Source organism: Aquila chrysaetos, chromosome 9 (assembly GCF_900496995.4).
Source record: "Aquila chrysaetos chrysaetos chromosome 9, bAquChr1.4, whole genome shotgun sequence".
NCBI classification, from domain to species: Eukaryota; Metazoa; Chordata; class Aves; order Accipitriformes; family Accipitridae; genus Aquila; species Aquila chrysaetos.
In genome coordinates this window covers 37028039-37040146 of record NC_044012.1, presented here as the reverse complement: position 1 = coordinate 37040146, position 12108 = coordinate 37028039, and the positions used below count along the sequence as shown (strand labels likewise).

General features: G+C 41.3%; 1 protein-coding gene across 17 annotated transcripts in view; it reads right to left on the bottom strand.

Moving 5' to 3' along the window:
- Positions 1 to 12108, bottom strand: part of FBRSL1 (fibrosin like 1) — a 561483-nt gene that overhangs the window by 97169 nt on the left and 452206 nt on the right. For 13 of the 17 annotated variants that reach the window (XM_030024925.2, XM_030024940.2, XM_030024933.2 and 10 more), the window contains one exon: positions 5245 to 5298. The exons of the other annotated variants lie outside the window; for them this stretch is intronic. In XM_030024925.2, coding sequence (XP_029880785.1) covers positions 5245 to 5298 — 54 coding nt within the window. The remainder of the gene's footprint in view (positions 1 to 5244; positions 5299 to 12108) is intronic. 17 annotated transcript variants of the gene reach the window in all.

The window sequence follows — 12108 nt, the reverse complement described above, 5'->3', positions numbered from 1 at the left end:
GGCTTCTAAGCCCAGGGATAATGGGCTGTCCTTTCAGGAAGGTATCAGAGGTCTCAGGAGAGGGAGACAGCACAATGGTGTGACCTTCAGCTAATAAAGCCCACCCTAGAGTCCAAAGAAGCTTGGGGAATATTGACAAAAGTTCATATTTACAACAGCCTGGACTCTTTCCAGATACCATTACCAGTTTAGAGAGCTGCAGCCTCTGTACGTACACTCACACAAGCTTTTATTCTGCCTCCTTTCTTTCTTTGTTCCCATGCTGGCAAAAAAAAATTAGTCAGAAAATGGCAATTCTTCTGCTAACAAGGCCCCACCAGCATCTTTTTTAATGAAGGGAGTTATTTAAAATTTCAATTTCAACCTCAGCACTATCCTCTACTTGAAGGAGATTCAAGGCCTCTTGCAAGGATTCTCAGTGCGTCATCATGCTCATCAGGAAGAAAGCATATGTGTTTTTGTGGAAAATCTGCTGATGTATTTATAATTCTTCAAACAAAAAGGCAGCCAACATATTGTAAAATGAGAAGGTTGTTTTGGGTTTTTTTTTTTTTTTTTTTAAATAGGCACTGGCAATCAATGCAGACCCAGTCAGAAATACAAAACCAAAGCTTTTTCAGGCAGAAACTGATGCCCCCGCCCCCCCCCAAGTCTGCACTGTGGTTAGCAAAATGACATTTAGCCCATAACTAGAGTGCATAGACATGACTGGAATACAAAAAATAAATAATATTTTTAAAACAGTTCATACAGGGGAAAAAGCCAATTTCAAAACATAAAAACTGTTTGAAGCAAAAGTTTCATTTTTCCGCCTCCTAAAGTAGTTCCAAAACAAATACATAAAAACAAAGGTTCGGAGGAAATCTGTTTTCAAGGGTAATTTCTCTGAAATCAATATTAAATCTCAAAACATTTAATGGAAATAACATCTTCAGTGACAGAACTGTTTTGACCGCACTTTTTAATCCCGCCATGCCAGTCTGCCATTTTTATTTATCTGCCTCATAATTCATCTTTGCCATCCTGAAACTAATCTTGCTGGGGTTCAAAAGGGATCCAAAAACTGGAACAGGTTAGAACTTCTCCCAAAACATCTTCTAAAAGGTGCCTCTGTATCTTGGCAGTCTCATTTACCATGCCGGTATTTAACAGGCAGGAAGAAAGCTGAACAGACCTTTACAAAGACCACAAATTTCTTGCTTTTGCAGCTTTTGCTTTCCAGTGAAGAACCCGTTTCCACCAACAGCTACAGTTACATCAGCTAGACAGGCTCAGAAGTAGTTTTCCAATTTCCTAGAGTTTTGGCACAAGCATGCATTTTAGCTGTTCTCCTTATCCCATCCAGCCATATTCACTGTCAAGAGAGTTCAGGTGATTGATTACAGCCTGTCTGAATTCAAAGTAGTCAAATTAGATATTAATGTTGTGCTTAATGTGCTCACACAAACAAGGTCATTGGTTGCATCAAGACTAATAGGAGATGACACACGCTGGGACTGCATGGCCCAGGGGACTGGTAACAGGATGAAAAGTCTTCAGTTTATGGCCGGTATTTCAAAATCAAGCCTGATCCTACAGACATCCTATCCCTGCAACGACTGCTCGGCAATCCGCCTGAGATCCACTCACAGCACAAACCCAGAGTAGGAGCACTCGGTCCTCCATAACGTCAGGACAGAGGCACTGCTATTGTCTCAACTGCACCAAATTTTGATCACTGTCAAGACTAACTACCCTCCTCCCTTGCTCCCAAATTTTGCTCCAAATTACATTCATCCTCCCTCTAGAGGTGAGCTAACAAAATCAATAAGCAGTACTGAATTTAGGAGGTGGTGTAAAATACCAGAAAGCAAATACAAAGAGTCTTAGGAAGTCAGTAGTGCCACCAGAAAGATGAAACCATGTTCATCTTGGAAAAATACTAGCTAATTCATCTGTGGGGAAGTAACACAGATCCACGATACTCCACAAGAAACAAGAAGTTGGAGAAGTGAAAGGTATTGGGTTCCTCCAGCAGGAACCTGTAGCTCTGCCTGGAAAGCTATAGCCCCGTAGGGCGAATTACCCATTACCAGCCCATCTGAGGGCATGGGGACGGAGAGAAGACCGCTGAAGCAAAGTAAAACACAATTTTCTATGGATAAGAGAAGATGTTACAAATGAAAACATGAAATAGTTGGAATCGGTTTCCAAGACCATCTCTCTACACACCGTTTCAAGGATGTGAGGTTATGTCTCCTGGCTACCACCAAGGCCCGAGCTAAGTGCTTTTCATTGCCTAACCTTCAAAACAGAATTGTTTTATTTATAATAACAGTGAGTTCCAACTGAGAAGCTCCAGCAACAACTGTGTCTGGTTGTAATTTTATACCTGTTTTCCATGGCAGAACCCCCTGGCTCTCAGGAAGCCATGGGGTATTAACTGTATCCCAGAGAAACAGGCAGATCCAGGACACGTCTTCTGCTGCGGTGGATGGGCAACTGCTCCAAACTGCTGCCCTCTTCACTTCCAAACCCCAAACACTCAGAAAGTCTTGCTTTTAGTGTATGATTTTAATAATGAATATTGGAGATAAAATGCTGAAAAAACAAGCTCCATCCTGAGAAGGTGTGAATAATCCTACCTGTGGCTGTCCCAGGTGCGCTCTCCTGCACCCTGCCTTTGAGCACTGAAATGAGAAACCTAAATGACCTGCTCGTGTTGTTGCATGACATGGCACAAGACTTTGTCTTCCTTGAGCCAAGAGGTAAAAAAAACTCAGGGCTTGAAATTGCAAAGAATTAAGACTTAATATCAGCCAAGACAGCGACTGGATCTCAGAGGCCTGTTTCCCTCTGAATTTCTCCTTGCTGCTGTGACGTGCTCACACTGAAAATTTTCCCTTGAGCAACTGCCTGACTAAAATACAGCACGCCCTTACCATAAAGCCCTTTGTTAAAACATCTTTGCCATAAAGCTGCAAAACCTTGGCTCCCAAGTACATTAAATCCTTATAAACCTGCCTTCATTTTAACCGCGCAGTATTTCAAGACACAAAGCGCTTCTTCCGGGAGATAGCACTTTAATGAGGAAAGGGGTAAAATATATAAACCAAACCTCATTATAGCATAATTTCTAGGAGACAAGCATGCTGTTATAAAAAGAAGCCATGGCAATTGAATTTCACATAGCTTGAAGATTTAATACTTTTAAAGAGCCACCGCTACTTCCAGCCATTGGTGGCGTTTTGTTTTGAACATAACAGTAAGCAACCAGAATTATGGGTCCGCTGTCAGCTATATATTTTATATTCTGTAAATTGTTGCAAATGGTGGATTCAACTCTACTGGATGCTCACAAAATGTAATGTGGGTTGGACAGTAAGGGACTGCCTACAACTTACTGTGTATACGTTTGCCTTTAAACCTCTGCATTCTTAAGGGTTGTTGCTTTAAACATGATGATGTAGCATGGACATGGTAAATTACCCAAACCAGATCCAACTCATACTGGATTGAAAGCACTCCTAATGATACAGCTTGTTCACATGTTAACAACGAAGTCAAAGAAACCCACCAAAAACCACACTACAAGAAAAATCTAGAGTAGTGACAGACAAATGGAAGTGATGGATATAACGCCATTTAATACCACCTGTCAGACAAACCAGGGTAACTGGCACATCAAAGGGACTGCAATTGGTTTCCCAAAATGAGAATACTCGATTTTTTTAAAACCTGAAACTCAGTTGCTTTCTACGAAATGTCAAATGGAACACTCCCCACTGCCAACCAGAAAAAGGTTACCGGAAAAAACTGTTCTCCCTAAGAACAAACTATCTATCAAAGGAACATCCTGAATTACATTGGTCTAGAAGACTTTTAAACTTAATCTAATTAAAAAAGGCATTATTGATTACAGTTCTTCCACATTAGTCTTCCAGTTGTAACTTCTGAAATGAAAGCTTAGCAATGATTAGGTATTTACTACAATCAGTAGAGAAAAGTAGCGAAAAAAGATGAGCATAAAGGTCACCAGAGAGACAATGTACTGGTTTTTTTTTTTGAGAGGAGGGAAACAAAACAAGCAAAAAAACCCCCCAACCCCCCCAAATAACCCCACCCCAAACCCAACAACAGCAGGGGGGATGCACTTCACGGCAGCTTTGACTTGAAGCACATATAACACTGACTGATGGATACTGAAAGCGAAGACACCAGTGGAAAATTAAACCCAACCAAGCACCAAAACAGGGACAGTTTTTATGTGTTTCTTGGTACTACTTTAGAAAATTATGCAAGAAGGGTCAGAATTTCAGCAAATTATCATTTTAGCTACTGTCACAGATCTGGGTCAACAGCAGGGTAAAAAGCTGACATGTAACTGATGCCTATAACCTGGTTAGGATAAGCATTTTCTCTTATCTCTTTGCTGTAGCTTGTAATGAATGAAATTCTGGACTGAAGTGTGCTTGTTCTCCCTGATTACCAGAAGGTTCGATAGTCACTACACAGTTATGGCAATGGAGTAGCACTTCTGATTGCAACTCTCAGAGAGGACATCTGAAGAGAACATAATATACCAACTCTTTTTCTAAATACAAAATCAATAACCTTGCCTTTGGGTCCTGTTTCTGAGATACTTTTACAATTTTCATTTCTACTGATGTGACTCTTCTCTCCATGTTTACAGTGAAAGGATAACAGGTTCTTCCCTCACCATCATCACTCCCTTGTAAGTCACAAGAGACTTTTCCAGCTCTGATCAGCTTTGCCATGGGAGAAGACAGCAGGCTGGACAAGTCTGAGTCAGCATGTCAGCACACAAAATATCACAGGATGTCTGGCACTGAGGTAACCCAGCCTAGCACGTGCCTTCCCTTAACTCAACTTTTACTTTAATATTTTTCTGCTTTGCTGTGCAACTAAACCTCAAGGAAGAAGATAGCTGCAAGCAAGTGCACATGCTACTTTTGCTTTACAACCTTCCCACTTCCTCCCTTAATAACAGAGTGTTTGGGGTGCTAGAAACGAGAAGCCTTATCACAAATGTGTAACGAGACCCTGAGCTAACAGGTTAGCTGACATGGAACTGTTAACAGTGAATTGGCTTGGAGACAGTGGGGGGGAAAAAAAAAAAAAGAAAAAGAAAAAAAAAAGGGAGACAGAGAGAGTGCAAGAGACAGAGACAGTAACCAATTCAGCTGCAAGAAATCAAGCTAAATCAGTCCCAAGTGCCCATGTTGGAGAGACTTGATCTCATACCTTGCTTGTTATCAAGGCACTCCTGATACGAGTCAGCTCCAGTTCCGTTGCGGTCTACAGACAAAACAAAAAGTTTCATTCATATCAAACATAAATATTAGAAACTTCTCAAATGGCAGCCTTGCTGGAGCAACATGTTAAGTGCAAATAGCGCTAGTTCTTTAGGAGGCCACAATGGTTCGCTGACCTAAACTGTGACTTGTCACAAACAAGCTGCAACAAACTGACACCAACCCGCCATGAGAAATTTATTTTTGTCCTGGGCAGTAGGTGCAGGGTGCTTTCCTCCCAGCCCTACCCATCTGTCTCCACGCTGGTGAAGGCACAAGGGAGGGGATTACAGCTGCAGCTGCTCTGAGTAAGTTCCTCAAGCACATGGAAGATGGAATACTTGGAGTTAAATCTATCATTACACTGTCCACTGTAGGCCCTGTGAAACCACTGGTTTTAACCAGCAGATCCCAAACCACGGCCTGTAATAGACTTCTCTGTGGCTCGTGGTGCTGCACTCCCTTTTGGGTTTTGGCTGCTACATTGTATTAAAGACAACCGAAAATACAAGAACATACTTTCCAAATATTACTCTTCCATGGAAGCAATGTTACTGTAGTTACCACTAGGGTTATTTGATCCAGCAGCAGGAGAGGAGTTGGTCTGTGCCATGCAAATGGGGGAGAAGCTGAGACTCCTGCACTCGTGTGTGCTCTACACAAGGAAGAAACCAGACAGCTCCCAAGCACAGGTGTGGTCACACAAGTGGCATTTCAGAGCCAGCATGGATATCACCTAACAAAACGTTTCATCTGCATTACAGGTTCAGCTAGATCTCATAGGCTGTGTGCAAGAACGGTTTAAACTGTAGGTTAGCGAGAGTCAGGTTACAACATGGCTTGGACCTCAAAAGCAAACCAAAGAATGTTCCAGCATGGCTTCTCCTCCTGCTTTACAATTCAGTTCAACCACAGAAAAAGTCTGGATGGTCCTTGAGAAAAAATATTAAATACATCTGTAAACCCTGGATAAACTAATGCTCTTTCAGCAGCTTACATGCACCTTACATTCCGTGCTACGTATGAGGAATAAAGCAGCTGAGCCCATGTAATAGGTGTTTGCACACACTAAGGGTCCTCAAAAAGTGAACGTTTTGTACATCACACGTATAAGAACGCACACGGTGCTAAAATCAGTCCTGTTGTGTAACTACTAAACCATTCGATCAGGTCACCCATGGCACGTACTCCTACCATACCAACTCCAGTGGCACTGGAGACAGCTCCTCTACTAGAATAGTTTTGTATTGATGAGGTGATCACAATAAAAAAGCCACCACTGTGGGACTGGGAGTTAGCAACCCATTAGGCTGAAGTGGGCGGACAAGCTATCCAGTACTGGTATTTCAGTCTCACCATCAAGAGAACCAACTCAACAGCAATGTGTTAATTTCTTTCTAAAGATGCTCTTCAGGGCCAAAAGATTAGAAATATTGTTCACAACAGAAAAAAGACACTACCGAGCACCCGCCCACCCAGGCACCTGCAAACAACTGTATTTCTGCACCTGCAAAAAGTGATTGGCCCCTGAATATGACGGCTTTCTGGCATTTCTCATGTGTGGCAAATGCATTCCCACACAAACTGCACTTCCATCTTTGCTCAGCCAGCAGCTAGCTGGTGACGGCTCCTTGAACGTACGAAGAGATCCACATCAGAGTTAAAAGGCTTCACATTCAGCAATAGTATTTAATGAACAAAGAAGCAAAAATTAAAGTTGTCCCACTGTTTGTGTTGTGTAAATCCCAGATAATAGATCTTCTCCCTAATCCTAATGAGGCCTTCCTATTAAAATCTTTATTAGCTTTCAGCTCTGCAGATTGCCCAAAGGCTCATCAGTTTTCCTATCTCTCAGTACCAAGATCTGCTTTAACTTTTACAAATAGCTCTAAGATATTCCTCAGCTTATCAGCATTGCCAAGCAGTCTGTCTTATCATTACTATTGCAGATAAAATAAATGAGCTCACGATGATATGAATAATAGCATTTTCTGTAGGCTGGTTTCCCATTACATTTTCAACAGATTGTAGATTTAAACTTCAGCACAAAAGAAAAAAATAAAAAAGAAGCGGAGGGGGAAGGGTGGCTTTTTTTTCCCTTCTCATTTCCGTTCACTGTCTTATAGCATAGGCTACATTTTTAAGCTCACCTGATGTGAGCTAGTAATTAATTTTGAAAGGGAGCAGAAACACCTCAGCTCTGCTTTCTCTGAAGACCAAAAGCACAGTTACTTCTGGGATGCTTTTTCAGCTGCATTTGTTGGAGAGAAGCAAGGGCTAAACTGCACTCTGCCTAATGAAGCCATCTTCATTAATTTCCTCTTTTCCCTAGCAGGCTAGGAATACCAGTCAGATTGGGAATTGAAATCATGAAAAGCAACAGAACTGCATTTGAATTAAAAGACTAGGCTACAAAGGTCTCCGACGTCTGCTCCGGGCTGATTAGCACGAGGCGCGTGTGGCACCGTTGCGGCACAGAGCAAATTTTACAGCGCACGTTCGTGGATAAAGGCAAAGCATTCGCGGGAGACGAGGAAGCTGAAAGACTAACACGTCTCTCCCTTTTCGTGACAGCGAGCAGGGAGGTCATGTTCTGGCAACCATTTTCTGCCTGGTCCCTGCAGCAATCACCACAGGGTTAAATGCTTTTCCGCTCCCCAAATTCCTAGCCCTGTCACTGTATCAAGGTTATCTATTATTGGCAGTGACAGGTGAAAATTAATCTCCTAATTATTTCTTGCTGCGTAATCTGCACTGAAGAAGTAACATAAAAGGATTACAGTACACCCTCTACGGAAGGCTTTACTAGAGAGCCAATCATCCATAGAGATAGAAGGTATGTGGTAAAGAGATATTTATGATGGATTTCCAACCATTTTGAAGGCAGACTGTACTATAACTCTATAACCTACAGCTTTGGAGTAACTCGCAGGTATCTTAATAGCCTAAATGCTTTTTATTGTTGATTATTCCATGGAACCCCCCCCCAAGATTTATACCCATTATGTCCCCGATTCTCCTTTGGTATAGCAGTTACTACAGAAACAGCATCCACATACAGACGGTTTTTACCCCCCACGGAAAGATTATGGTGAACAACGTATCCAGCTTGCTTTAACTCAGTATTAAAAATCTTGTAGCTACCTTCCACGGCAATTTGGCTGTAACATTTTTTCCACAAGAACATAAGCTAGGCTGAGTACTTTCAAAATTAAAAATATTTTTTAAAAAAAATCTCATTTTATAAGCAAGCTAGAAATATCTTTGGTAACAACACAAAAAGCCACCTTGAAATGCTGTCTTCATGTAAACTCTAGCTCTTCTCCTACCATCCACCACACAGTAAGGTTTATTTTTGTAGTATTAAAGAATACACATTTTATTTATCTTTAACGCTTTCAATACAGCCATATAAGGTACAAATGGATGTTTTGGAGAACCTGCTTTTCTATAGCCATGTCAAGAGCACCATCCTAGTTTAAGTTTACAAGAACCAACAATCACAGGTTGCCATTCTTACCATTTAAAATGACATTAGCTACCTTGAGAGATGCTCTCATGCTAAACCATGTCTGTGAGATGGTTAACGCAGGGGTCACTATCTGTAAAACTCTGGCAGGGCAATGGGACAGGGCAGCAAGGAAGATTACCACCCCGGTGTTACCATCTGCAATCAAGTCCTTCTACCGGTATCGGTCACATATATTTTCAGTTTCCTTGATGGCGACCTTTTCTATAGGGTACAGAAACATCACTAATTCCGTTATGCAAACTCTCAGTGCTTAAATCCAGCACCATTTTCCACCTTTTTGGAAAGCCAAGCCCTGCCACAAACTTTGAAAGCAGTGAGCAGCCACCACTCTGGTGTGCATTTCCAATAAGCAGGATCTTGCAACTGAGTCAATGTCAGGTGAATCAGAACAGATAACTGACACTATCCTGACACACAAAATAAAACCATCAAGAAGACACTAAAATTGGGACCGTCCTATGAAACCCAGCCACACCTCAACAGCTGCAATGTGCCCCGGCAGCCACAAGGTGGCACACAAAATACTACAAAATATTATCAATGAAATGCTGAAATCGGGGCCTGGCCTTCAAACCAGCCATTGCACCTTTAACTTCCTAAAAATAGTGATAGCTGTGCAAACCTGCCTCGATTACTAGAGCCACCATCAGGGGTCACTGCGCCACCTCGGCTGCTGGAGTCGGCGTAAAGGCGATTTTCAGAGAAACCCGCAAAGCTGGAACACATTTGTAACTCGAGGGACAAAAGCTGGACAAGTCATTTGAAAAATTACTAGACTCACCAGCACTCAGATTTTAAATGAGCAACTCAAATTAGGCAAATTCCCCAGCAGTGACAGAGGTGTTAAGATTGTTCACCTTTTTCCTCTGTTGGTTTTAACACCTCTGAGCCCGTGCGCGGGCAGGCGCTGCCGGCCAGCTCGGCGTTCGGTTCCTGGAGGCTAACCGCTCGCTCTGGACCCCGAGCATGAAAAATGCTGAAGGGCAGGTGTGAGGAAACGAATCATTTTCCTGTTTGAGGCAACCACTACTAAAAAAGTAAGGCTGTATTTAAGTAATTTTTAACAAGCGCTTTCTTCTCCATCCGAAAGTCAGCTCCTAGGCGATCCTTAGGATATTACAAGGACTCTGAAAACACGTATCCAGCTACCGGGTTTTACTGAATCCACATCACGTATACACATTTCTATACATTTAATCTTCACCAGCATGAGAATAAGGTCATTCGTGTTTACACCATTAAGGCTAGAGATTTTCTCTTCCTTAGGACCTATTTTCAATAGATAAACAGAAATAATTTAACGAAGCCTGGAACAGAACATAAGCCCTTAATGGTTTACCCTTGGTGTTAAATAAGTAAGGAAATTATTCACTAGCATCTCTCATTTTTCGGACATTTTAATCTTACGGTTACCTAACCTCTTACATAGTAGTTACGAGAACAAAAGAAACGTATAGAGGCAAAGCACCCACCTACTAAGGTATCAGTACTACTTTTAACAAGCCTATTTTTCAGTAATATGTTTTGCTCATGGAAATCTGAAGAGCAAATTCCTATCCATCGGCATTTTCCCCAAATGCTCCATCACCAACCTCATTATGCGATACAGAAATTCTCCCAAGGGATATTATGTAATGGCAATCCCTCCTTCCTCTCCCTACGGAGTATATTTCTCATTACATCTCCTAGTAATTGATCAGTCTAGGAAATAATTTCTGGTAAAACCATATGTTTCTTTACCTAGTTCAGAATTTCCATCTTTATTCAGAAGGATAAACGACCGACTGCAAGAAAACCTGAAATTTCCACTTCTGATGCAGAACGCCAATCTTTGCTCAAACATGCTATTAAGTGAGGAGCAACACATTCTTGTACCTGCCTGACTTCAGATCTTGTAAATTCATGAAGTAATTAAAAATAACCAGCTTACATTTCCTATTCCTATGATACAAATAATTTTACTTGACTGAATCTTCTGTAATGGCTTTAAAAAGACTGCTTCATATTCACATATATCCAGACACCACAATCCCTAGCTATTATGGGTCACTCAACACAAGGGTGCTGGGAGTCAAGGGGAAAAAAAAAAAAAAAAAAAAGAAGAAAGAAAAGATTTAAGGCAGAAAATGACATACACATCTGTGCTTTCCAAAAGTACCATACAGCACAGACAGTGAGCACAGGCTCACTGAAGAATGCAGCCCTTTTCATTGCCACTTTTGTCAACATACCACCATTAAACATCTTAACAGTTTTTAGTTTAAAAAGCAACAATAGTGAACACTAATATTTGCACCCCTTACTGAAAGTTAACACTTCAAATCGCAACATTCTTGCAAAATCAGAGCAAAATAAATAGCAACTACCGCTAAATATCTGTAGTTTATCACTGGAATTCAAAGCATACTCCAATCCTTTTTTTAACTTAAAAATTCCAGAGCTACTTGTGACACCGCTGTTCGATGTAGCCAGCGCAGGCCACAAGGTCCAACAGATGACTGCATGTCCCGATAGAATAACACTGGGATATATTTTGCTCCTTCGTTTGTTTATGAGAACAGACTGCGCCTCTGATAAACAAGGCTTAAGGTTTCACTCAGAATAACCCACCTTCCAAATAAAATAAAATTTAAAAAATCACTCTGTACTAGCAAAAACTCAGTATCCAGCTAAATACAACACTGCCTTCCTTGTTTTATAGCATTAATCTCATCTGGAAAAGAAAACCAGGCAGCCCAAGCTAGTGCCTTTTGGCTTTAGCACAGGGCAGTTTTAGGGAACTGTTGTCAGCAAAGAAGAAAATTCTTGAAGAGAGCATTAGAAGTCTGCCACTTGTAGGAAGTTAATGCTGTGTGTATAAATCAAGCAGCTCGCCCTTGTAAGTCTGTATGTGGGGAAAATCGGATTTACACATAAACATAAACCTCTGAAGTAAATTCTGATCAGGGATGACCAAAGATTTAACTCTCTAGAAAGAAGAATGGGAAGACTATTTTCCTGCAATACCTTAGCAGCCTTTTCCAGTTAAGCGAGGCTTGCTTTCAAGAATTGTTAACGAAGTAAATAATCCCAGTTTCTGTGGCACAGGGGAGACGGGTTAAGGACGATCTCCAAGACCCAAAGCAATCATTCAGAACAGTAACTTACATAACAAGAAATTATCTTTGTTACAAAATTAGGTTAAAAGGACCTCAGATACTGTAATGTTACAAAAAATCAGGACATGCCTTGAGAAGATTAGCTAGCAAGCAGCCTCCTGAGATAAATGCACAACTTCAAGAA